The sequence below is a fragment of the Protopterus annectens genome, chromosome 8.part0 (genome assembly GCF_019279795.1).
Source record: "Protopterus annectens isolate FY-2018-M chromosome 8.part0, PAN1.0, whole genome shotgun sequence".
NCBI lineage: Eukaryota > Metazoa > Chordata > Ceratodontiformes > Protopteridae > Protopterus > Protopterus annectens.
Window position 1 is genome coordinate 1,916,983,196 of NC_056741.1, and position 27,057 is coordinate 1,917,010,252.

General features: G+C 41.8%; 1 protein-coding gene across 1 annotated transcript in view; it reads right to left on the reverse strand.

Annotated features, from left to right (window-relative positions):
• Positions 1-27,057, reverse strand: part of OGFOD1 (2-oxoglutarate and iron dependent oxygenase domain containing 1) — a 690,104-nt gene that overhangs the window by 496,513 nt on the left and 166,534 nt on the right. The window contains 1 exon segment of the mRNA XM_044081419.1: positions 22,404-22,495. Within this exon segment, the coding sequence (XP_043937354.1) occupies positions 22,404-22,495 (92 nt within the window).

Consider the following 27,057-nt stretch of genomic DNA (forward strand, 5'->3'; position numbering starts at 1 on the left):
TGACAAACTGTAAATACAGTTACCCTCACAATATGTGTTCTTCATTTAAAATGAAGAAATCACTACATCTTAATATAAATACTTTATTGTACATATGAAAGAAATCACTGTTACTGTTAGTGTAAATACCTTACTTTTGAACTTACTCTGCCGTGGAGCTTTTCTCCCCAGCCCTTCTCTGAAAAGGTTTGCTTTGTTATAACCAAGTCGGACTCTCCAAGTAAACAAAAGCATAAATAAAATTAATTAAATACACATTCCAAGTCTACAGCAGACTGGTATACTTGTTAGCACTACCACTTTACAGTGATTGGCTCCCCAGTTTAGCTCTTAGCCAGGATGTCTCAAGTGCAGAGCTGGCACATCCTCCCTGTCAGAATGGGTTTTTACCAAGTGTTTGCCAGTTTCGTCCCACATACAGCTGATACTTTACAAACAAGGTTGACAGACTGTCACTAGCACTGGCAGAGAAGTTCCAATACAATCTCAGTGACTGCCATCTAAATTTCACCAGAGTAACTCAAAAGCATGAGTTATGCAAACGCAAGTAACAAATGTTTAACCAAGGCAAATCACTGCAGTTCTGCAACGGTACCTAGCTAGGTGTGGCTCTTTAAAAGGGCAATTAAAAAAAGCTACCACTGTCTTACAATCCTGTAAATATAGAGGAAAAGAAAGCGGTTCAATTCATGAAACCGCAGTGAAGACCATGACACAGGCTGCTGCAGATGGGAAACACAAAATTTATTTGCTTCATACATATATGTGTAAAAACCCAATCCATTCATGATATAAGTTTCCAAACTCGCTCATTAAGGCATTGTCAAAAAATTATGCTGTATCCTAAGAAAACCAGAGGCAGAGAAGCTACTCTGCAAACCTCTAAACATCATCAGCTCACTCCAAACCTGATCAAATCAATAGTTTTGACTGTTAAACAAGCTGTCTGTGGGGCCTGCTGTGATGATCAAAATATAGTCTTCACCATCACAGATTTGAAAAAAATACACATTCCAAGTATGATGTCTGCTGTACCCCCCCACACACACACACACGTGCACATGTACAAACTATTATATTAAGAAATCTACATTACCTGGTGGTATGATTTTGGTGATACTTCAAAAAACACTAAAGTGTTCCATGAAGGGACCAAGGACTTCTCAATCCACTGTGGCTCATAATGTTCTAAGAACAAAAAAAGAAAACATCTGAAAAGACTGCCCTTTTATTTTCTTAAATTATTACATATGGGCTACATGTACAGTAATCACAATGCTGCAAACAGTTCATTGTTCTGCCGGCAAATATCCAGCCTCCCACCTTCACAGTTTTGAAGGGAACTCTGCTGTTGCACTTCACCTCTTCCATTTATGACTCAACATAAACAGCCCCCCAAAAAGCATCCATTTCCTTCACTCATTTATGTTAGCACACCCCTTTTGTCATTTTTCATAAGGGTAATCTGGGATGAGCTCTACTTTAGTGTTCTCTTTGCTGTTTATAATTACTACTCTGATATTTGCAGAAACCAATTCAGCATAGTATCACATGACTAAGCACATCATCAAAATGCAACTGTGAAGAAACCTTTTTTTTTTTAAAAGGGTAAGCCACCAGCTCAAACCATGCACTGGCTGCAACTCACTTGATTTAAAGGTTTAGAAAGACCATCTCTGGTTTGCAGTAAACGATGTAGTTCACAAGAGACTACTAACCAGTTTATATTTGGACACTCCAGGACATGCCAGTTTTTTTTGCTCCCTATTGAATTGGGGGCACTTGATATGTTAAGTGCCAAAATGCAGAAAAAAAAAAAAAGATGAAAACAGCAGGAGGAGAGCGATAACATCACTCTTCTTTAAAGTTCTTTTGTGCAGGGGGAGCAAGCCTCCCCCAACATCTTATTTTATAATACATATATCTCGACATACACACACACACACTTATAGACATACACACTAACTCGACTTATCTTTGAAAACAGGAACATTCAGGAAATGCCCATCTCAGACTGTATGCATGTCTGCTTTTTTGGCCATTCACATTTTATCTGTGGTTTGGAGTTAGCTCTAGTAGGTCTTGACATGTCAAATGGTTATGGTTTTTCTTGTACAATAAATGAAAGCCCATTTTACAAATGGTAACACATCTCCACCTAATATATCCACTGAAAGTTCCACACTAGCACCTTACAGATCTGCTGTTCCTTAAGACTCATATTAGTTAACAGAAACAACAAAGAAAGCCGTCTCAATTATGCGGCATAGAGGGATGAATCCTCACTATGACCTATATGACCAGAATTTTATCAGCAGCTCAAGAATTAGATCACAGGAGGTTACTAGGGTAATATCCCTAGGGTCTTTACAAGCCTAGCCACGTTTTACCCTTATTTCCATGATCAGCATCTATCACCCCTGTCCAAGAGGGACATAGGTGGTACCCCTGGGGTGAACTTATGGTTACCTATCCAATTGTCCAGATTGCATTTAAAGACTGCCAATGAGGTGCTCTTCTTGACATGAAGGGGGAGTCTGTTCCAAAGGTGTGGTAGCCTCTGGAAGACAAATCTGCCCCCCCCCCCCAAGCAGGTTCTATTAATGCCGCATACCAAGTCAAGGCCATTAGAGCGAGTAACTTGTGTACCATTTGACTTTCGGATATGCAGAATTTCCAATAAAGCAGGGTCAAAGATAGCCTTACACGCAAAACAGAGATTGCCTCTGAGCAGCCTGTATGAAACAGAATAAAGTGACAGTGAGTTCAGACAGTCCACATAGGACAGATGCTGAAGACCTTGAATTTTCCTTCTGAGGAACCTTTGTGGTCTCTCAATTGCTGCAGGTGCTTGGAAAGGTACATAACAAAAGGGACCTTGTACTCAATTATTGGCCTGATGAGGGATGAGTACATGGAGGTTATAATTTATTTTTCTGGAAGCAATGCCCTTACCCTCTGAGATGAGCAATACAGAATGCCCTTCTTACCACTGTGGAGACATGGTGATCAAACATAAGGTTGTTTTCAACCTGTGTGCCTCACCACTGACTGCATACTTAGGGTGTTGTTATTGATGTGATAGCAGGAACATCACTCTTACCGAATGGGATGATCATAAATTTTTTTGCATTGAGTTTAAGGCCATGACTTTGGCACCAGTCATTTGTGTAAGACAATCTTGCAGGATGTTGACATCATTTGGAAAGTCAACGACTGCTCCCTGTTGCAGTAATCAGGAAACCTTGTCAGCCACAGACCTTTAGTTTTAGCTTGACTTGGAGAAATAGATTCCAAACAGAAGTCCTAGGACTAATCCCTGTGGAACACCACTGGTTACAGGTCTGCTGTTGGAGGCCGATTCCCCTACTTTAACTATATGGGTTCTATCAGTGAGACAGTTAGCGACCCATCTAATGATACATGAGTCGATACCTAACTGAGTGAGTTTGTCAATTATGCCAGAGTGAAGCCTACTGTTAAAAGCCTTCGCTAAGTCTTGAATTATGGAAGAATAACGATACGCAAGATGGGAGTGAGTGGCTGCTGTCAGGTCACCCATCTTGGGGTGAGGAATGTGACTCTGGGTAACAATTAGATGCCATCTAGAGACCACTGGGTATTACACCAAATGAAAATGGCTATGCTGAGCATACACTGCTCTTGTACAAGTGTACTGGCTGGGAAAGTCGGCATGCAAATGCAAGATTCTTGTAGAATCACAGGAACACAATATTACTAAGCCACATGAATCTTTACCCTGGCACTACCCACCCTCATGTGTATAGCAAGTAGCACTTATTGGAGCTTAAAAGAGTTGTTGCAGGGAGTGAAAAGCTCCAAGGAAGAGGAGGGAAGGGCACTCGCCAGGCTTGAAAGCTGTCCCACTCCCTACCACTCATAGGTTCATAGGTAAGTACTAAGCTATCTGCCCAAGGGCATTTATAAGCCTAGCCAAAATGTGTTGGCTATCGCCACCCCCTTACATTAGTTCCCTGTGCCTCTGTCCAGCAGAGCCATTAGTTCCCTGTGCCACTGTCCAGCAGAGCCACTGCAGTTATCACCAGGGTAAATTTTCTGTTTCCCATACACTTGTCAAGGTTTCTCTTGAAGAGTGTTAGTGAGGGGCTCTGCCTGATGTATATTGGAATCCTGTTCCAAAGCATGGGGAGTTTTTGGGATAGGAATCTATCCCTCCAGCATGTCCTATTTATCATTGTGGTGAGGTTTATATCTCTAGAGCGTGTGGCTATCCGGGATTTGTTTTTTTTTTTTTTTTAGGTGGAGCATGTCCATCAATTCTGGGTTGGACATGGCCTTGTATGTCAGGCAGAGATCACCTCTGAGTAAGCGGGATGCAACAGAGTACAGCTGGAGTTTTGAGTTGGGCTGCATAGGGCATCTGTTCATAGGTTGGTACTAGGTTATCAGCCCTAGGGCCTATACAAACCTAGCCAAAACAATTCCCTGGACCCCTGTCTAGCAGGGCGACTGACGTGATCCGCGGGGTGAATTTCCTTTCTCCCATCCAATTGTCAAGGTTCCTTTTGAAGATGGCCAAAGAGGCACTCTGCTTGACATGCATGGGCAATCTATTCCAGAGTCTGGGGAGTCTCTGGGTCAGGAACCTATCCCTCCAGCATGTTTTGTTTATTGTGATGACAAGGTTTAGATCCCTGGGGCGTGTGGTTCTGAGGGATTGGGATTTCTTTAAGTGTAGCATGTCCAACAGCTCTGGGTTTGACATGGCCTTGTATGTTAAGCAGAGATCGCCTCTGAGTAGAAGATATGCGACAGAGTATAGCTGTAGTTTTTTAAGGCAGTCAGCGTAGGGCATCTGCTTTAGGCCTGTGATTCTTTTAGTGAGGTATTTCTGCGGCCTTTCCAGGTGTTGCAGACGTCTTGAGAGGTACATACCAAATGGGGCGTTGTATTCTATAATGGGTCTAATGAGGGATGAGTACAGTGGGGCAATGACCTCCTTTTTTCTGGATGAAAAGCCCCTAGTGATGAGGTGTGCCACATAGAAGGATTTCCTGAATGTTGTGGCGATGTGGATATTGAAGGTGAGACCACTGTCCACCCGTGTCCCTAAGTCTCTTATCACACTTTCGGTGTTTAGTGCACTGCCACCTATATGGTAATTCATGGGTACATGTTTTTTTTTCCCAAAGGGGATAACTATACATTTATTGGCATTGAGCTTGAGCCCCTGGCTCTGGCACCAAGCATCTGTTTCTATAAGGCCCTTTTGTAGAGTATCCACATCATTTGGGGATTCAATAATGGCTCCCAGTTTGCAGTAATCTGCAAACTTTGTTAATAGAGTCCCTTAGTTTTGGCCTGTACTTCAGAGAGTAGATGCCAAACAAGAAGCGATCCCAGGACTGAACCTGAGGTACTCCACTTGTCACTTGTCTGGAGCTGGATTTTGAGTCAGCTACTTTTACAGTGTGGGTTCTATCAGTAAGCCAGTTAACAACCCATTGGGTGACGTAGGATTAATGCCCAGCAGTAAGTTTATCTATGATTCCAAAGTGGAGAATGGTGTCAAAGGCCTTGGCAAGGTCTAGATAGGCTGTGCGAACCACCTTACCCTTGCCCATGGCTCTGGAGACTGATTCAAAGAAGTCAATCAAGTTCAGGAGACAAGGTTGGCCCTTCACAAGCCCAAACTGGGTGGGGTCCACTGTTTGATGGTTGTCAATGTCTTTGTTTATAAGTTCCATGATAATATGCTCAATGGCCTTGCAGATAAGGCTAGTCAGACTGATAGGGCGGTAGTTTCGGGATCCGGTGGACCCCCTTGTGGAGTGGGATAACTGTAGCTCTGCGCCCCTCAGTGGGCACGAAACCTGAGGTGAGGCTATGATTAAACATGACACTTAGGTGAGGTGCCAGATCATATTGTAGTTCATGTAGTACATAGCCCGGGATGTCATCTGGTCCCCATGGATGATGTATTCTTAGCTTTGGAGAGTGCATTTTTTACTTGTGTGGCCGTTATTACGAATTTGGCAATCTTCCAGTACTGCGATGGGCCATTTAGGGGTGAGAGGGGTGGCGTTGGCACTGAATCGATCTGCCAGGATATTGGCAATATCCTTGGGATCAGTATATTTAATGCCATTCTGTTTTAGCTCAGAGCAGATCTGTGCATTGCCATTTAGATTCTTGACATAGTTATAGAATGCCTTGTGGTTGTCTTTGGAATCTTTGGCAATTTTATTTTCATAACTAGCTTTGCAGGATTTTATGAGGGATTTCAGTTTCTTACTGAGGCTGGTAAGGGAGTTTTGCATCCTGGGATTTTCCTCTTTTCTGCAACAGTTTCTTCCTTTTGTTATAAAGTTTGTTTATGGCAGGGGACCATCAGATTGGCTTCCTTTTTTTTGGATGAGAGCATCTTGGTTCTATTTGGGATGGCACGATTCATGCATGAGTGGATGTGCTTGTACAGTGCCTTAGTGTAGGATTCAGCAGTTGAGCTTTCAGTTCCCGTCTGCATTGGTGTCATGAAGTTTGTCACTTCTGACTTGAGCAGCATGAAGTTGGCTTTGGAGAAGTTTTTTATGGAGGTTTCCTTACTGGGGGGTGGGGGTGGGATGTGGAGGTTAAGGGTGATTAGCTTATGGTCGGGACCTGACTAATGAAGTTGTGACCATAGGTGTGGAGCATCGATTTCCCATGTTGGTAATGACCAGGTCTAAGATATTGGATCCCCTGGTGGGACTATGGATTAGATGATCCAGGGCGTTGGAATTTATGAATTCCAAGAACCGTTGGGCAAAGGTATTGGTACACGAGTAGTTTTCCCAGTTAATGGCAGGGTAGTTAAAATCACCCAGTATTAGGGTGTTTGGTTCAATATTAATATTTTCCAGTATGTTTAGAAAGGTGTAGTGAGACTCTTGGGGCATAGTGGGGGATCTGTAGCAAGCTACAATTTGGACTGCAGTCTTACCTAGTGTTAGTTGCACCTGGAGAATTTCAGACGCATTGTGTTGGGAACTAGCCTGGTGGTGTGTATATCCTTGGTGAATATTGACACTCCTCCACCTTTAGTGTTTAGGTCCTGGTTTGGTGGCGAAAAGTGTGAGTTGTAGCCTGGTACTGCAGGGGTGCTCTCTAGAGCCTTGAACCAGGTCTCAGTTACTGCACAGATATCGATGTTCTCCATTTTTAGGAGTGCCCCAAAGAGTGCATTTGAGGTTTAGACTTCTAGTACTGAGTAGCATTACCTTCAGATTTTGCATACTTGTACCTGTTACAGTGGTGGTTTGTCCTTTGAACTTTGCCTAAAAAAGGCACTATAGGATTAGCAAGAATCTTAGCCAGTAACCTGTATCCAGGGGCGACAGGTGCAGACCATCTCTGGCAAAGCATCATGGTCTGTCGATTATGTCATCCAGGCAGAGAGATACTGGATCCCCTTTGAATGACACCAGAAGCTTAGCCAATTGTTGAAGTCAATCATTTTGTCCTTATATTGTGATATCATTCTGGGCGAAGGCAGGATGCTACTCAAGGCTATGGTCATACCTGCCTGGGCCACATGATCCGAGAGCTCTTCCATGTCTCTTTTCATGTAGTCCAGGAGGTACATCTCAAGTCATTCACTCCAACATGGACAATGACAGTCATATTTGTACTTGTTGTGGAGTGACTTGAGTGCATGCATTATGTGGCGGATCCTGGCACCAGACAGGCAGCTGACTGTAATTTTCTCCTTGTTCAACTTGGTGAGTGGGGACATCAGTGTGCCAGACTATAGAGTCACCTCTCACAGGTTGTATTGGTAAGGTGAAAAAAAATGCACACTGCAGTGTGCACTAGAGAAATTAGATGTGAAAGCAGGTAACTTAAGTTTTACCTGTTTAAAAAGTTAAGGCTTAGTGGAAAGATACTATTTTTAAAACAGCAAGATGGATTGAAAGGGGTGGTCACTTTTATATTCTGGTACTATGGAATACAGTAGGATGGCCAATAAATTTAAAAAGTTGAAGGGCAGGGATTTCAAAAATGATGATTTTGTGATTTCTCACACAAGCCAGTGAAAGCAGAGAGTAAATGAGATATATGGTCAGATCAACATAAGAGGCAGGCAACTAGAAAGACAGTGGTATTTAATGAGACAACTCTAGCTGGGTGGGAAAAAATTTCTGCCTGACTCAGAAGAGACAGAGCTGTGGTCTCTTTTGAAGTTTTAATATGCAGTTAAAACAGAATGCAAGTAAAACACAAGGTAAAGAAATCAAACCACAGTATTCAAAATATAAAAAGGCAATAAAGTAATACAAAATACAACAAATAAAAGCAAACTAATCTTTCCTTCACAGCAAAGTGCAGCAGAGTCTGGATGAGCCTTTCTGACAAAGCCAGACACCCTCCAGATGTTTAAGGCCAGTAATCCTCTTGGTGAGGTACTTTTGTGGTCTTTCCATCTGTTGCAGGTGTCTTGTAAGGTACATCCCAAATGGGGCAATGTATTCGATGATTGGTCTAATGAGTGATGAGTAGAGAGGCACAATAACCTCTTTTGTTCTAGATGTGAACCCTTTTGTGATTAAGTGGGCCACATAGGCTTTTCTAACCACCTTGGCAATATGATTATCAAAGTAGAGATTTCTATCTACTTGGGTCCCCAGATCCTTTATTACATTTTCTGTATTTAGGGGACTACCACCTATGTGGGAGTTTGTGGGTACTTTGTTTTTTCCAAAGGGGATGACCATGCACTTTTTGGCATTTAGCTTGAGGCCATGATTTTGACACCAGGTATCCGTCTCAGTGAGACCCATCTGCAGGGTGTCTGCATCAGCCGGAGAATCAATTATGGCCCCTAGTTTGCAGTCGTCTGCGAACTTGGTCAGCCACAGTCCTCCTATGCTTTCCTGTACCTCTGAGAAGTATATACTGAACAGGAGGGTCCTAGGACTGAGCCCTGGGGGCACGCCACTTGTAACTGGTTAAGAGTCGGATGTAGAGCCTGCAACTCTCACCATGCGGATTCTATCGATGAGCCAGTTGGCAATCCATCTCGTGACGTAGGGTTTTATGTTCAAGCTGGTGAGCTCGTCTGTAATACTAGAATGGAGAATAGTGCTGAAAGCTTTTTGGCGAGGTGTAGGTAGGCTGCGTGGACCTCCTTTCCCTCGTCTAATGCCTTGGTAACCATCTCAAAGAAGTCCACCAGGTTTAGGATGCATGATCTGCCCTTAAAGCCAAACTGGGTAGGGTCCAAGGTTTGGAGGTTCCCAATGTCTCTGTTAATGAGTTCCATGATGCTGCATTCCATAGCCTTGCAGACCAGGCTAGTCAGGCAGGCGATAGTTCGGGGTCCTTTGTGGGCGGGATAACTGCTGCTGTGCACCACTCTGTGGGTATGTAGCCCGTGAGAGGCTGAGTTTGAACCGTGTGTTTAGGTGAGGGGTTAGATCATTTTGGAGCTCTTGTAAGACACAGCCTGGGACACCGTCCGGTCCCATTGACGCTGTGTTTTTGGCTTTGGATAGGGCCGTTTTAACGGTGTCGGTGATTGACAGAGCCCTACATTCTTCTGGTACGGTTATAAGCCCATGAAGGGGGTGAAGTTTGCACTAAACCTGTCTGCCAGAATGTTGACAATATCAGTCGGTTCAGTGTATTTTGCGCCATTCTGCACTAACTCAGAGCAGATCTGAGTTTCACTTAGGTTCTTGACATAGCTAAAGAACGATTTGTAGTCATCTTTGGAGTCATTGGCAATTTTTCTTTGAAACTAGCCTTGGATGATTTAATGAGGGATCGTAGTTTCTTGCTGATACTGATCAGGGATGTCTTTCCTTCTTGGGGATTTACTCTTCTGTACTAGTTTCGTCCTTCTATTGTATAGCTTGTTTATGGCAGGGGTCCACCAGAATGGTTTCTTTTCTTGGAGGTGAGTCTTGGTTTTACTTGGAATAGCACGATCCATACATTCCTGCAGATGCTCAGAGTGCCTTTGTAAAAGTTTCAGCAGCTTGGACAGCACAGTGCTTTGGCATGAGGGCTGTGAACCTTTCCACCTCAGTCTTAAGTAACGTGAAGTTTGCTTTTGAAAAGTTTTTCATGGTGGTTTCCTTGATTGGGGGTGGGGGCAGAATGTTGACATCCAGAGTGATTAGTCTATGGTCTGATCTAACCAGCGAGGGATTGACCTCCAGTGTGGAACACCGGTCGCCCATGTTGGTGATGACCAGGTCCAATATGTTGTTCCCTCTGGTGGGGGTGTTAACCAGTTGATCCAGGACATTCGAGTTTATAAATTCTAGAAAGCGTTGGGCAAGGGAGTTAGTACTTGAGTAGTTCTCCCAGTTTATGTTTGGGTAATTGCTATCGCCATGGGGGACTGGATTCATTGGGCACCTTGAGCAAGAATTAATAGGCTGTACAGTTTTCACCATGCCCATCCCTGGCAGAATGAATGGGCCAGAGAGGTAAAGATAAAAAAGCCATTGTGCAGGGTTGGTAGAACCCGCCCCCCCCACACACACACATAAAACAAAAACAAAGAAAGGCTAAAGAAAGCCATTGCTCCTACCATTGTGCAGGGTTGGTAGAACCCCCAAAAAGGCTAAAGAAAGCTATTGCTCCTACCAATGACAATGTTAAGGAAAGAGTTTTTGGTATGGTAGCATTATACTATAGCTGGTACAACTTTTGAGCTTAAATATAAACAGTTTACCACCTTGGCTCAAAAAATTCATAAAACTACAGATTGGGTTTAATCACACATTATTATTCTTTAAGACAGATTTATTAGCAGTAATGAATCTATACAGGTTTTTTTCCCATTTTTTTGGCATTAATTTATTCTGCACAGTTACCTTAACTGTAGTCAGCTGTTCAGGACTGATTTCTAGTTTACAAAATGATTCTGGAAAAGAATTATCAAGTCAGAATTTCTCTTTAGGAAAGTACTACCTGGGTATTACATGCTACAGTAAGATTGCTTGTGCATACATGTGCATACATGTGCATGTATGTATGTATGCATGTGTTTGCACGCACAAGATCATTTGTCCATATATGAAGAAACAATAGATTATAAATGTTATACTAATCACTTCAAAAGATAACTAGTTGTTCTAGTCACAGTGACCTTACCATCCATTCTATTAGACATGGCAAAACATCTTTAACTATAAAAAACATGGATCCAAACCAACATGAAATGGTCAGGTCAAGGCTCTGCTACTAATATGTGCAGAAAGGATAGGCCAGCTCCAAGGTGCACAGATTTAGAGCCCTGAATGCATCATAGATGACCTGGGTTGTATTAGTAGCCTAGGTACTGCAGAAGTTACTCAGAGGATTTAAGTATACAGCTATAGTCCAGCTTGCCCATCCAGTGAAACAGGAACTGGTTTGGCTCTATGCACCACTGCCACCTAGTGGTGACTAAATTATGTAACAGCAAGAATAGACAAGATGGACAAAAAGAATCTGAAATGCATTATTCATTCCCCCGTCATCTACTCCTCTAGTGTCTGGCCTGCTAATCAAACCTGGGTCGCCTGGCTTGCAGTCAAGACTTAATATGTGTAAGCCTTAGTACCAAAAGGCTATACACTGTGGACTTGAGAGCATAATTAAGATTGGGGCTGCACATTTGGTACTAATTTGTTAGACAAGGGGCACACATGCCAGAGCTGCCCACCATCACTGTTGCTTTTTGCTTCATGTCTGGTGCTTTTGGCCTACATCTTTAGAAATTTGAAGTTACAGTGTTATTAACCCGGTGGAATCACATAAAGATCAGTTACAAATAATGGATTTGTTACATCTGGTAAATTCCACATACAATTGAGATGACCTGTTTGCGTTGTTAAGGTCACTCTGGTAAGCTTACATGATACAGAATAAAATAAAATCCTGACAAACATGTTGCATTTTAAGTTTCATACTTTAGGATGACTAGAGGTTTGCTATCTTTACCTAGGGTTGGTTAGTTAAGGTACTTGGGGATGCTATGGGTCTTAATGTAGATCCAACTGTTAAAGGGTCATACAAGGCAATACATAAGAACTGTAGTGACAATTTTGCTAGACTGAAGATCTTATTTCTTCTCTCAAAGAATCTATGCTCTTCAGATGTCTGCACTTCCATCAATATTAAATTAAAAAGGCTACCCCTACTTACTTTTTTTTGATAAATTAAGAAGGTGATACTGTATTTACTACGATATGGAGGTAAGACAAGAGTGGCTTGGAAGAAATTAGTTCTGCCAGTTAACTGGGAAGTGTCTGACTTTAAAAGCTACTGCAGAGCTCATCACTAAAGCCCGTTTTGCAGTACAATCAGGGATGGACAGTGCAGCTTGTTAAAAGTTCACGATTCAGTTACTGTCGGCAAATTCAAACTGAATATACATGTGTTCTAGACATACTAGAACATTAAGGGAAAGGATTCCCTAGCCATTGCTATAATAATCAGAAATGCAGAATTGCTGTTAGGGACTTCTAGGGTGAGAATGTAACCAGGTAGAAGAATTAACTCCTACAGCACTGTGTGATTGTTGGGCAGGAGCTGGGGTGAATACTTGTAGATGGCTTTCCATGTTTGAGGTAATGGGAACAAATGCTCCTTGATGTCCCAATGGTGTGGTAGCATTTCTAGCTCAACTATGCATTGCCATAAGGGATGGACTTGACACGCACAGAGGTACTGACTGAATTTTTATGACCCAGGTGGACAAAGAATGTATAGTACCCACACAGTGGTTTCAGTTCTTGAGTGTTAAAAAGGAGACTGTACTTGACCATAAACATTTAGTAAGTAAAGTTAATAGAGAATTAAGTAGACTGGATGCTCACTTTGCACATCACCTTAGAGGTTCCGGGACTGTAAGCTGTCCAGAAATGTGTGTGCTGTTATTTTGACTTTGATAGAAAATTTGACAGTCACAAACATTCTGATTTTTATGAACATTTCTTTATAGATATTTTTAAACTCCAGTTTCTTTGATCACTGGAAATGTGAGGAAGAACTTCATTGCAACTAGTACTGTGATCTTTTGCAGATGGCCTCCTTTATGTCAGAGATATAAAAGCATATATAGCAATATTTGGCCAAGATGTACAGAAATTGTGTCACACCTTCTCATTACAGAATGCAAATGGGAAGAAATGGGCCAGAATTGAGTCTATTAACTGCTTAGGAGTTAAAGCTTCATGCAAGATGCTAAAAAAACCACCTTTAAGTGAAAAGTTCAAACAATGAATGAGATTTATGAGATGGAAGTTTCTTTGGTAAACATGTTAAGTGAGGTGGGATCATGAGCAAAATAGCTTCAAGTGCTGGCTATACAAGCTGACTGGCCTACATGTAGTAACAGTAACAAGCAGGTAGACCTTTATTAAAAGAGATGAGCTCTTTTATTTTTTTATTCTGTATCTTACATTAACTTGCTACCTATAGCACAAAAGGCAGTTTTGTTGGAGTTAAATCTCATGGTGTTTCAGGAAACTGACTGCCCTTCAAGTTGCTCTTGAAGTAAATCTGTATACGGTGGTAATGTTAAATGTAAAGCTGAAAGCTTGGTTACTGTTTACATCATGCATGGTGGAATCTGTAAATGTAAAACATGAAGAAAATGACTGAAAAGTGGGTTTCTGGAGGAAGTCAAAACCTTGGTTGGACATGTTCTAAGTGAGAAAAAAATGCCTTGAAAATTTGGTCTAAAAATGTTGAAATAACGATGGATGATATATTCTGCATATGCTATAACAACTCCCCAATGTTTAAAAATGTATACTAAAGAACTGGAAGAAGAACCAAGGGAGAATTACGTTTTTCCAAGTGCAGTACGTTGCCATTGTGCCTATGCAGCAGTGCAGTTGAGAAACTGCAGACACATCAGTAGAAACTTGTAGGCAGATTTGTGGCAATTTCAGATAAAGCATGATAATGGAATCTGGGAGCAAATGTAATGACAGAAGAGAGAGAACAACTGGACTCTAGGGTTCATAAAGGAGAAAACAGCAGCTCGGACTACTCTCTGAAAAAGTCATTGGGGAATGAAAAAGCAAATCATCTAACTTGGTCTGTACCAGATAGAGATATGGAAAAATCATAAATGTGTGTCTTGGTATGAGAAGGAGGAAGTTTTGTAGCAAATATGGCAATCTTGTTAAAAGTGCACTGTGAAAGGCATCGGTTGATCATGCTTTTTTGGGAAGAACAGCTATGTAAAGGTCACAGCTTTTAGAAGTAATGATGGAATGTCATCATAACCAGCTGAAATATAAATTGACCATTTTGGCTGTGAGGAAGATATTTTGCCCAAAAGGTATGCAAACGTTTCAGAGTCTGCAACTGGCCATAAACAGTGCAGTTTTTTTTTTTTTGCCTAGAAAGGACTGATATAAAGGCAGTCATAACCATTACATGACTCCTGTGGGTTTGCAGATACCAGAGTTACATTCACACAGAATGGAAGACTGCATTTTTCATTTTGGATTTTAGGAGATTATACATTTGGACAAGAAACTGTATTTGAACAAAGGCAATATGGTAAACATGTCTGGAGATCAATATGGGTGTTACCCTTACAGGTTCATAGGTATTTACTAGGCTACAGATCTTGAGGAAATTATGAACCCTGGCCTTAAATTTCCCATGGCACTGTATAACCATTATATTTTGTATAAGAATAACAGACTTTCTTCTATTAATGTAACTCTGTATTACTCATAATATGGCCAACTCTGAGGAGGAAAATAATGACTATTAAAAGACTAATATTTCCTGACTAAATATAACCATGGGAAGTACTTTTTTTTTATTTTAGTAAAATACCGACATGGGGGGGGGGGTCAAAGTCTAAGGGCTTATGCAAATCACTAATGCGAGCCAATGTTTTATTTTAGCTAGTGTCATGAAACATAGCTAAAACAGCTATATATGCATCTCTAACATACTTAAATGCAAAAATATGTATTAGAACTGCACATCTAGAAATTTATTGGTGATGGGCTACAGCTGCTGTTATCATGCACCACTGATGAGAAAGAGTAATTTAGTGTCATGTGTTTTATATGTTAATAGGTGGTTACTAGGCTATCGACCAGAGAGCCATTTTAACCCTAGTCAGGCTTTTCCAAAATGTATAGTTAACTACATAGGCTTGTACACATCAATCATTCAACAGGCTGCCCCTGCCCATTAGGGACACAAGTGCCAAACTAGGGGTACATTTGTGATTTCCCATCCATTGATCCAAATTACATTTCAATATGGTTAAGAATGAGCTTTGCTTCACAGAGAAGGGGTAATTGAGACACATACTTGTCCCTCCAACATCTCCTGTTTGTGTTGCAGGCAAGGTTTAGAACAGGTATTTCTGATGCTATTGGTTTTATAGATGTGCAAAAATCCACCGTGTATGGCATCAATAGACTACCTTGTATGCCAGGCATAGATGCCATAGAGTACACAGAAGGAGGCAGAGTACAGTGCAGGGCTTTGAAAAAGGTCTACACAGGACATTTTCTTTTACTCCTGTATTCTGTTTAGAAGCCATGGTGGAATCTCTGTGGTCTCTCAAGCTGTCTCAAGTGCCTGGTTAGGAAATTTACAAGCTAAAAGGTGTGTTGTACTCAGTGACTGGTCTAATGAGAGCAGAGTACAGAACATGACCTCCTTGCACCTGGACAGCATGCCCTTACTTATAAGTTGCAATGCAGGATTTTCTCACCACAGTAGACCCATGGTGGTCAAAGGTCAGGTTAGGGTCAACATGTGTTCCCAGATCCCAGACCACTGGGCCTACGTTTAGATGGTTGTCTCTCAATGGATACTATTATGCATTTTTTAGCACTGAGTTTTAGTCATTTAGTTTATGATTAATTTAAATGTTTATTACATCAGTGTTTGCAGTTTTCAGTTTTACTGGATTATTTGGATTGTATCTGACATTTCTCATTAAGACTGCAAATAAAGATGGCGTTTCAAAATGGGTGTTTTTATTCTTTTAAGGTTTACAAAGTGCAACTGTTTATCAATAAATGTCATCTGTTTCTGTGTGTATATACACATACATACACAAAAAGTACAGTTTTGTACCTACCATAAATGTAGATGTTCGAAGATCCACATTGCTGCAGTCATAACCTGTGGGTAGTCCGCTGTCCTCGGTCGGCCCGAATACCAAAGTATTAGGCTGGCGCCGGTCATGGGCTCAGATCTGACATCAGTGCGTCATGGTATTAAAGCGCATGACCGACGTCATATCCTCAGTCTTTTCTTGCCCCAGATGTCAGAAGGCCCTAAAAAGAAAGGCCACAGCCAAAAACCCATGTACAAACAACATGTACCACCCAAACCATACAACCACTCCAAACTACAGAGGGGAAGGAGGAGAGTAAATTGGACTGCAGCAATGTGGATCTTCGAACATCTACATTCATGGTAGGTACAAAACTGTACTATGTTCTTCATCTCACATTGCTGCAGTCATAACCTGTGGGTAGAATCCCAAAGCAAAAGGTAAAGGGAGGCTGGCAAAATCATAAAGCATTGGGAGCTGCTAATAAGCCTGTAAGACTGCAGTGGCAAATCCAGCCCTAGATTTGGAATAAAGAGAGATGGTAATGTTTAGAAAAAGTGTGCACTGAACTCCAAGTAGCTGCTTCCAAAATATCTTTAGTAGCCACACCCCTTAAAAGCAGTAGAAGTGGCAGTAGCTCTAGTGGAATGAGGTCTGATTCAGCCGGAATCTCCTTACCATGATGAGAATAACAAAAGCAATACAATGGCCCTCCACTTAGAAATAGTTTGTTTTGAAACAGGTTTCCCTGAGAGGCCAAAGCAAAAGAAACAAATAACTGTTGAAACTGTCTGAACCCTTTGGTCCTGCTCAAATAATAGCATAACTGCCTGTGAATATCCAAAGTGTGCAAAATTTTCTCCCCTTTATTTTGGGGATCAGCATAAAAGTAGGCAAATGAATAGATTGGTTCAAGGCCACATTTGAAACCACTTTAGGCATAAAGTAGGGTTAGTACACAGAGATACCTATCCTTATGAAAAATCAGGAAGGGTTCAACTGCCATAAGAGCCTGTAATTCAGATACCCTTCTAGCAGGCGTAATGGCCAACAAAAAGCAGTCTTCAAGACAAAAACTTTAACTCAGGCGTAGCTGCAGGTTCAAAAAGGAGGTAAAGTAAGTTTTTCCAACACAAAATTGAGATCCCAGGAAGGAGTAGGAGCTCTGGCGGGGTCTTATGTTCTTTGCCCTCTAAGGAATTGCTTAAACAAAGGATGAGAATAATGGTGGGTCACAGTCATAGTGAGCAGAAATGGCTGCAGCATGAACTTTTACAGAGGAGAAAGACAAACCCTTGTCTAATAATTCCGTAAGATATTGAAGAGAAACACTCAAATCAGGCCTGGAAACATCAAAGCTCTTTGCTTTGCTCCAAACAAAAAAATCTCCTCCATTTATCAGCATAAACTTTCCTTGTACTAGGCCTTCTGGCCTCCAAAATAACATTCAAAACTTGTTGAGGAAGCTGTGACCCTCCAGGTTCTAGAACAGAATATGCCAGGCTGTTAGATGCAGGGACTGAATCCTGACATTGAGGAAATGATTGCCTGCCTGAGACAAAAGGTGTGGAATTGAAGGCAAAGGCCAAGGAGGCCCCCGTGCACTAAACTCTCCTCAGCAGAGGGTACCAGTGCTGTCGAGGAGGAGCCAATCTGGAGCTATTAGAATCATGGAGGGCTTGTCTTGTCTGACCTTCAAGAGCACCTTGGGAAGGAGAGGCAGAGGAGGAAAGGCATAGACGTGAAGATTGTTCCAACTGAATGATAGAGCATCCACTTTCTAAGCTGTTGGATGAAACATCTTTGTGCAAAACTTTGGCAACTGGAAATTTAGTGGAGAAGCGAACAGATCTATGTCTGGAGTCCCCTATATCACTGTCAACTGTCGAAATACATGAGGTTCCAATTTCCCACCTGCGTGGGGATCCACCATCTGTCTGCTCAAAAACATCTGCTAAGGAGTTCTGTGCTCCTGGCAGAAACCTTGCCTGCCCTGAAGAGTGAGGTGCAAACTGAGAGCAGTCTCCCACAAAATCATAGCTTGCCTGCAAAGAGGAGATGCCTAATGTGTTCCCCTTGCTTGTTGATGTACCACACTTGATGACAGTTGTGTTGTCTGTTTGAATCAACACTTGTCCTGGGTGAAGTAGATCCTTAGCCAGAAAGCCATCAATGCAAATTGGACCCGCTAACATCTCCTTCAAGTTGATATGTAAATGTTGAAGTCTGGCTTGAGGCCAATGCGTGTCTTGAACCCATTTTCGCATTGAGATGAGCTGACTCCCAGGCCTTGTCAGGCATCTGTCGTTAAGATCTGAGCTACAAGCCTCTGGTAGGGTCAGCAAGAGAGTCCCTTGTTTCAGGGGTGACATTCCTGAGCCCACCACAAAAATTCCTTTTTTGAATGCAAGGTATTATCTGAATGACAGTGTCCAAGATCGTTAGCAGTGTTGTGTCCAAACATTTTTTGAGATACCATTGTAGCTTCCTCTATATGCAGTTTGGCATTGGGAAGACAATTCAAGGAATACCTAAGATGCCATGAACCCCAAGGCTTGAAGGACTGTCCTTGCAGTCAGCCTGGACCAGAGGAGAGACAATTGTTGGAAGTCTCAAAAGTTAAGAAAGAGTTTCTTTGTTTTGTCCAGGGTCAAAAAAACCATCTGAGAAGCTGTTATTCCAGTCTCTTTTTACACCCAGAAAGCACATTTCCTGAGAGGGTATTTTAGAGCTGGACTTTTGTTTCGGTCACAGGAATACCCTAGGCACCTTTAACACTGCCATAACATACTGTAGATGGCGTAAGTAAGCTTGTTTTTGTCTTGAGCAAAAGAATCAGGCAATCGATCCAAAATAAGGATAAATTTGAATTCCTCTTAACCTTAAGAAGGCTATTACTGGAGCCATGAACCCAGCCGTAGAACACCCTGGGCGGAATGTAGATAAGGTTTTCAAAGGGCAATTAGCAGAGGGAACTGATAATGTTAAAGTCCTGCCCAAAAAACGCAGGAATCTCCTGCAACTGGGCCTTCTATAGAACATGAAGATAAGCCTCTTTGAGGATCTAGAGTTGGCCATCCAGTGATCTTTGCCCAACAGGAGAGGCAGAAGTTGTTTACCCAACGTCAACATTTTGAATTTTAGATAATGGGTATGTTGAGGATAGATAAATCAAATTGGCCTCCAAGTGTTCCCTTTCTTTGAGAATTTTAAAGAAACAAGCGAGAATAAATCCTGACCCACACACACTTCTGATGGAGGGACCTGCTGTATAGCCCCCATTTGAAGAAGTCATCATATCTCCGTAACACCTGGTCCACCATCAACATTCTACTCAAGCCCAGCAAATCCTCCCAATCACACAGACTAAAATTAATCAGATGTAATGCATTTTCATAGCAAATTTAACTATTTAATTACTGTATCCTAAACCCAAACAGTGCTCTGACAAATTCTCCTGCAATTCAAGCACTTCCATAATAATTTCACCAAACTAAATAAACTAAGTAAAACTTTAAACTTATCACTCTAGTAATCGACAAACTTTCACACTATCAATTCCTCAACAGATGCATTTCTAGAGGCCCAAGTCCCAAATAGTAGCATGAAAAACAGTCCATCATCCTGCTCCTTCATAAAGCAAGCAAATTATCATTTGAAATACCCAAACTACAGACCAACAGCCATCCTAACTTCCACTATCTAAAAATCCTTGAATGTCTCCCACTCTCAGCTCCTCAGATTCTTACTACAGAACAAATCTACCCTCCTCAAACCAAAAGATGGATTTTTGACCAAAGCACAGAACTAAAGCACACAGCTCTTACTATCCCTTCCTAAAATCACATAAGCTTGTTTTCATTCCTGAAGAGGTTTGTCTCCAACATATTCTTAGACCTATCAAAAGCCTCTGATTTAGTACCCACCCTAACTACACTTTGCCTGACATTACTATCAGATGGTTCTCTAGTTACCTAAAATGGCAAACTGCCCACTCAACCTACATACCTCAAACTTGGGGTTCCCCAAGGCTTGAGCCTTTTGCCTCCTACTATGCAACATATTTATTAATAAACTCCACACAAACTCTAACCCTTCCACACTCGTTCAATATGTTGATGACTCCATTCTCATTCGCTCAGTCACCACTACATCTGAATGCCAATCTCTCTTTCACACAATCCCTCTCGAATAAATCATTCAACAATGTCTAATTGTTGCTAAATAACAAGAAAACTAAGTTAATGTCATTCACTCATAAATCTCAAACCTAGTACAGTCATTCACACTCCCCTCTCTCCAAAATGTTCGAAAAGAAATTCTACCCACAACCAAACTCTTAATAGGTCACAGTTGATAACACTCAAATTTGACACCCATATCCAACAAATTAATATGTCACACCAAAAGCTAAAAATGCTCAAGGCAAATCATTACCTATCAGCACAAGTTCACAAAACCAATGCAAATGCAAAACTTACCTTGCCCACTCAATGTATCCCCCACTTTCAACAACTTCCAATCCACTCAATTTCACAAACTATAGAGAGTTATGCTACAATAAATATTGCCAAATTTTCATCCCTTCTCCTAGGACGCAGTACTGTACTGCACTCCAACTCCTCTCTTGGATGGGCTTTCCCAATCAACCTAACTTTGCCCAACTAAATACCAACCACAGAAATGTCCAGCAACTCAATTCTTGATGCAATGGTACACACCATCATGGTCCCTAAGGTCAGAATATTCACAACTGGTGCTATCATCAAAAGCAGCAACGCTCATGGTGATGCAACTTTATTCCAGCCATGTAGCCACACTATGGAACAACCTATCCTTAAGCATCAGCCAAGCAAAACCCCAGTGTGTGTTCAAAAACAACCTAAAACTCTTTTGTCAAATTCATCATGCTACAACTAACACATCTCTCAACAGATCACTCTCATAACCGATAAACTCTCCACCCCCCCCCCCAAACCACCATAAAAACTAAACTAAAAGCACACATCTAACTTACTTATCCCCACCCCTGTTCCAGATAAACACACAGGCAAATCTCCTCCATTTTATCTACTCACCTCAAAACTATCATCCTAGTCTCTGATGCTACCTTCTTCCCTTCCTCTTGCTCTACCTGCTTCTTACTTCACTCCACCTTCACTAACACACCTATTACCTCTACATTTAATGCAACTACTACCCTTAACAAATTTACCATGCTACTTAATTATAATTTTGACAAACTGTAAATACAGTTACCCTCACAATATGTGTTCTTCATTTAAAATGAAGAAATCACTACATCTTAATATAAATACTTTATTGTACATATGAAAGAAATCACTGTTACTGTTAGTGTAAATACCTTACTTTTGAACTTACTCTGCCGTGGAGCTTTTCTCCCCAGCCCTTCTCTGAAAAGGTTTGCTTTGTTATAACCAAGTCGGACTCTCCAAGTAAACAAAAGCATAAATAAAATTAATTAAATACACATTCCAAGTCTACAGCAGACTGGTATACTTGTTAGCACTACCACTTTACAGTGATTGGCTCCCCAGTTTAGCTCTTAGCCAGGATGTCTCAAGTGCAGAGCTGGCACATCCTCCCTGTCAGAATGGGTTTTTACCAAGTGTTTGCCAGTTTCGTCCCACATACAGCTGATACTTTACAAACAAGGTTGACAGACTGTCACTAGCACTGGCAGAGAAGTTCCAATACAATCTCAGTGACTGCCATCTAAATTTCACCAGAGTAACTCAAAAGCATGAGTTATGCAAACGCAAGTAACAAATGTTTAACCAAGGCAAATCACTGCAGTTCTGCAACGGTACCTAGCTAGGTGTGGCTCTTTAAAAGGGCAATTAAAAAAAGCTACCACTGTCTTACAATCCTGTAAATATAGAGGAAAAGAAATTACGTGGCAATTCATGAAACCACAGTGAAGACCATGACACAGGCTGCTGCAGATGGGAAACACAAAATTTATTTGCTTCATACATATATGTGTAAAAACCCAATCCATTCATGATATAAGTTTCCAAACTCGCTCATTAAGGCATTGTCAAAAAATTATGCTGTATCCTAAGAAAACCAGAGGCAGAGAAGCTACTCTGCAAACCTCTAAACATCATCAGCTCACTCCAAACCTGATCAAATCAATAGTTTTGACTGTTAAACAAGCTGTCTGTGGGGCCTGCTGTGATGATCAAAATATAGTCTTCACCATCACAGATTTGAAAAAAATACACATTCCAAGTATGATGTCTGCTGTACCCCCCCACACACACACACACGTGCACATGTACAAACTATTATATTAAGAAATCTACATTACCTGGTGGTATGATTTTGGTGATACTTCAAAAAACACTAAAGTGTTCCATGAAGGGACCAAGGACTTCTCAATCCACTGTGGCTCATAATGTTCTAAGAACAAAAAAAGAAAACATCTGAAAAGACTGCCCTTTTATTTTCTTAAATTATTACATATGGGCTACATGTACAGTAATCACAATGCTGCAAACAGTTCATTGTTCTGCTGCAAATATCCAGCCTCCCACCTTCACAGTTTTGAAGGGAACTCTGCTGTTGCACTTCACCTCTTCCATTTATGACTCAACATAAACAGCCCCCCAAAAAGCATCCATTTCCTTCACTCATTTATGTTAGCACACCCCTTTTGTCATTTTTCATAAGGGTAATCTGGGATGAGCTCTACTTTAGTGTTCTCTTTGCTGTTTATAATTACTACTCTGATATTTGCAGAAACCAATTCAGCATAGTATCACATGACTAAGCACATCATCAAAATGCAACTGTGAAGAAACCTTTTTTTTTTTAAAAGGGTAAGCCACCAGCTCAAACCATGCACTGGCTGCAACTCACTTGATTTAAAGGTTTAGAAAGACCATCTCTGGTTTGCAGTAAACGATGTAGTTCACAAGAGACTACTAACCAGTTTATATTTGGACACTCCAGGACATGCCAGTTTTTTTTGCTCCCTATTGAATTGGGGGCACTTGATATGTTAAGTGCCAAAATGCAGAAAAAAAAAAAAAGATGAAAACAGCAGGAGGAGAGCGATAACATCACTCTTCTTTAAAGTTCTTTTGTGCAGGGGGAGCAAGCCTCCCCCAACATCTTATTTTATAATACATATATCTCGACATACACACACACACACTTATAGACATACACACTAACTCGACTTATCTTTGAGAAACAGGAACATTCCAGGAAATGCCCATCTCAGACTTCGTATGCATGTCTGCTTTTTTTGGCCATTCACATTTTATCTGTGGTTTGGAGTTCGCTCTAGTAGGTCTTGACATGTCAAATGGTTATGGTTTTTCTTGTACAATAAATGAAAGCCCATTTTACAAATGGTAACACATCTCCACCTAATATATCCACTGAAAGTTCCACACTAGCACCTTACAGATCTGCTGTTCCTTAAGACTCATATTAGTTAACAGAAACAACAAAGAAAGCCCGTCTCAATTATGCGGCATAGAGGGATGAATCCCTCACTATGACCCATATGACCAGAATTTTATCAGCAGCTCAAGAATTAGATCACAAGGAGGTTACTAGGGTAATATCCCTAGGGTCTTTACAAGCCTAGCCACGTTTTACCCTTATTTCCATGATCAGCATCTATCACCCCTGTCCAAGAGGGACATAGGTGGTACCCCTGGGGTGAACTTATGGTTACCTATCCAATTGTCCAGATTGCATTTAAAGACTGCCAATGAGGTGCTCTTCTTGACATGAAGGGGGAGTCTGTTCCAAAGGTGTGGTAGCCTCTGGAAGACAAATCTGCCCCCCCCCCCCCCAAGCAGGTTCTATTAATGCCGCATACCAAGTCAAGGCCATTAGAGCGAGTAACTTGTGTACCATTTGACTTTCGGATATGCAGAATTTCCAATAAAGCAGGGTCAAAGATAGCCTTACACGCAAAACAGAGATTGCCTCTGAGCAGCCTGTATGAAACAGAATAAAGTGACAGTGAGTTCAGACAGTCCACATAGGACAGATGCTGAAGACCTTGAATTTTCCTTCTGAGGAACCTTTGTGGTCTCTCCAATTGCTGCAGGTGCTTGGAAAGGTACATAACAAAAGGGACCTTGTACTCAATTATTGGCCTGATGAGGGATGAGTACATGGAGGTTATAATTTATTTTTTTCTGGAAGCAATGCCCTTACCTACGAGATGAGCAATACAGAATGCCCTTCTTACCACTGTGGAGACATGGTGATCAAACATAAGGTTGTTTTCAACCTGTGTGCCTCTCACCACTGACTGCATACTTAGGGTGTTGTTATTGATGTGATAGCAGGAACATCACTCTTACCGAATGGGATGATCATAAATTTTTTTGCATTGAGTTTAAGGCCATGACTTTGGCACCAGTCATTTGTGTAAGACAATCTTGCAGGATGTTGACATCATTTGGAAAGTCAACGACTGCTCCCTGTTTGCAGTAATCAGGAAACCTTGTCAGCCACAGACCTTTAGTTTTAGCTTGACTTCGGAGAAATAGATTCCAAACAGAAGTCCTAGGACTAATCCCTGTGGAACACCACTGGTTACAGGTCTGCTGTTGGAGGCCGATTCCCCTACTTTAACTATATGGGTTCTATCAGTGAGACAGTTAGCGACCCATCTAATGATACATGAGTCGATACCTAACTGAGTGAGTTTGTCAATTATGCCAGAGTGAAGGATAGTGTTAAAAGCCTTGGCTAAGTCTTGAATTATGGAAGAATAACAGTACGCAAGATGGGAGTGAGTGGCTGCTGTCAGGTCACCCATCTTGGGGTGAGGAATGTGACTCTGGGTAACCAATTAGATGCCATCTAGAGAGACCACTGGGTATTACACCAAATGAAAATGGCTATGCTGAGCATACACTGCTCTTGTACAAGTGTACTGGCTGGGAAAGTCGGCATGCAAATGCAAGATTCTTGTAGAATCACAGGAACACAATATTACTAAGCCACATGAATCTTTACCCTGGCACTACCCACCCTCATGTGTATAGCAAGTAGCACTTATTGGAGCTTAAAAGAGTTGTTGCAGGGAGTGAAAAGCTCCAAGGAAGAGGAGGGAAGGGCACTCGCCAGGCTTGAAAGCTGTCCCACTCCCTACCACTCATAGGTTCATAGGTAAGTACTAAGCTATCTGCCCAAGGGCATTTATAAGCCTAGCCAAAATGTGTTGGCTATCGCCACCCCCTTACATTAGTTCCCTGTGCCTCTGTCCAGCAGAGCCATTAGTTCCCTGTGCCACTGTCCAGCAGAGCCACTGCTGTTATCACCAGGGTAAATTTTCTGTTTCCCATACACTTGTCAAGGTTTCTCTTGAAGAGTGTTAGTGAGGGGCTCTGCCTGATGTATATTGGAATCCTGTTCCAAAGCATGGGGAGTTTTTGGGATAGGAATCTATCCCTCCAGCATGTCCTATTTATCATTGTGGTGAGGTTTATATCTCTAGAGCGTGTGGCTATCCGGGATTTGTTTTTTTTTTTTTTTTAGGTGGAGCATGTCCATCAATTCTGGGTTGGACATGGCCTTGTATGTCAGGCAGAGATCACCTCTGAGTAAGCGGGATGCAACAGAGTACAGCTGGAGTTTCTTGAGTTGGGCTGCATAGGGCATCTGTTCATAGGTTGGTACTAGGTTATCAGCCCTAGGGCCTATACAAACCTAGCCAAAACAATTCCCTGGACCCCTGTCTAGCAGGGCGACTGACGTGATCCCCGGGGTGAATTTCCTTTCTCCCATCCAATTGTCAAGGTTCCTTTTGAAGATGGCCAAAGAGGCACTCTGCTTGACATGCATGGGCAATCTATTCCAGAGTCTGGGGAGTCTCTGGGTCAGGAACCTATCCCTCCAGCATGTTTTGTTTATTGTGATGACAAGGTTTAGATCCCTGGGGCGTGTGGTTCTGAGGGATTGGGATTTCTTTAAGTGTAGCATGTCCAACAGCTCTGGGTTTGACATGGCCTTGTATGTTAAGCAGAGATCGCCTCTGAGTAGAAGATATGCGACAGAGTATAGCTGTAGTTTTTTAAGGCAGTCAGCGTAGGGCATCTGCTTTAGGCCTGTGATTCTTTTAGTGAGGTATTTCTGCGGCCTTTCCAGGTGTTGCAGACGTCTTGAGAGGTACATACCAAATGGGCGTTGTATTCTATAATGGGTCTAATGAGGGATGAGTACAGTGGGGCAATGACCTCCTTTTTTCTGGATGAAAAGCCCCTAGTGATGAGGTGTGCCACATAGAAGGATTTCCTGAATGTTGTGGCGATGTGGATATTGAAGGTGAGACCACTGTCCACCCGTGTCCCTAAGTCTCTTATCACACTTTCGGTGTTTAGTGCACTGCCACCTATATGGTAATTCATGGGTACATGTTTTTTTTTCCCAAAGGGGATAACTATACATTTATTGGCATTGAGCTTGAGCCCCTGGCTCTGGCACCAAGCATCTGTTTCTATAAGGCCCTTTTGTAGAGTATCCACATCATTTGGGGATTCAATAATGGCTCCCAGTTTGCAGTAATCTGCAAACTTTGTTAGCCAGAGTCCCTTAGTTTTGGCCTGTACTTCAGAGAAGTAGATGCCAAACAAGAGCGGTCCCAGGACTGAACCCTGAGGTACTCCACTTGTCACTTGTCTGGAGCTGGATTTTGAGTCAGCTACTTTTACAGTGTGGGTTCTATCAGTAAGCCAGTTAACAACCCATTGGGTGACGTAGGGATTAATGCCCAGCTTAGTAAGTTTATCTATGATTCCAAAGTGGAGAATGGTGTCAAAGGCCTTGGCAAGGTCTAGATAGGCTGTGCGAACCACCTTACCCTTGCCCATGGCTCTGGAGACTGATTCAAAGAAGTCAATCAAGTTCAGGAGACAAGGTTGGCCCTTCACAAACCCAAACTGGGTGGGGTCCACTGTTTGATGGTTGTCAATGTCTTTGTTTATAAGTTC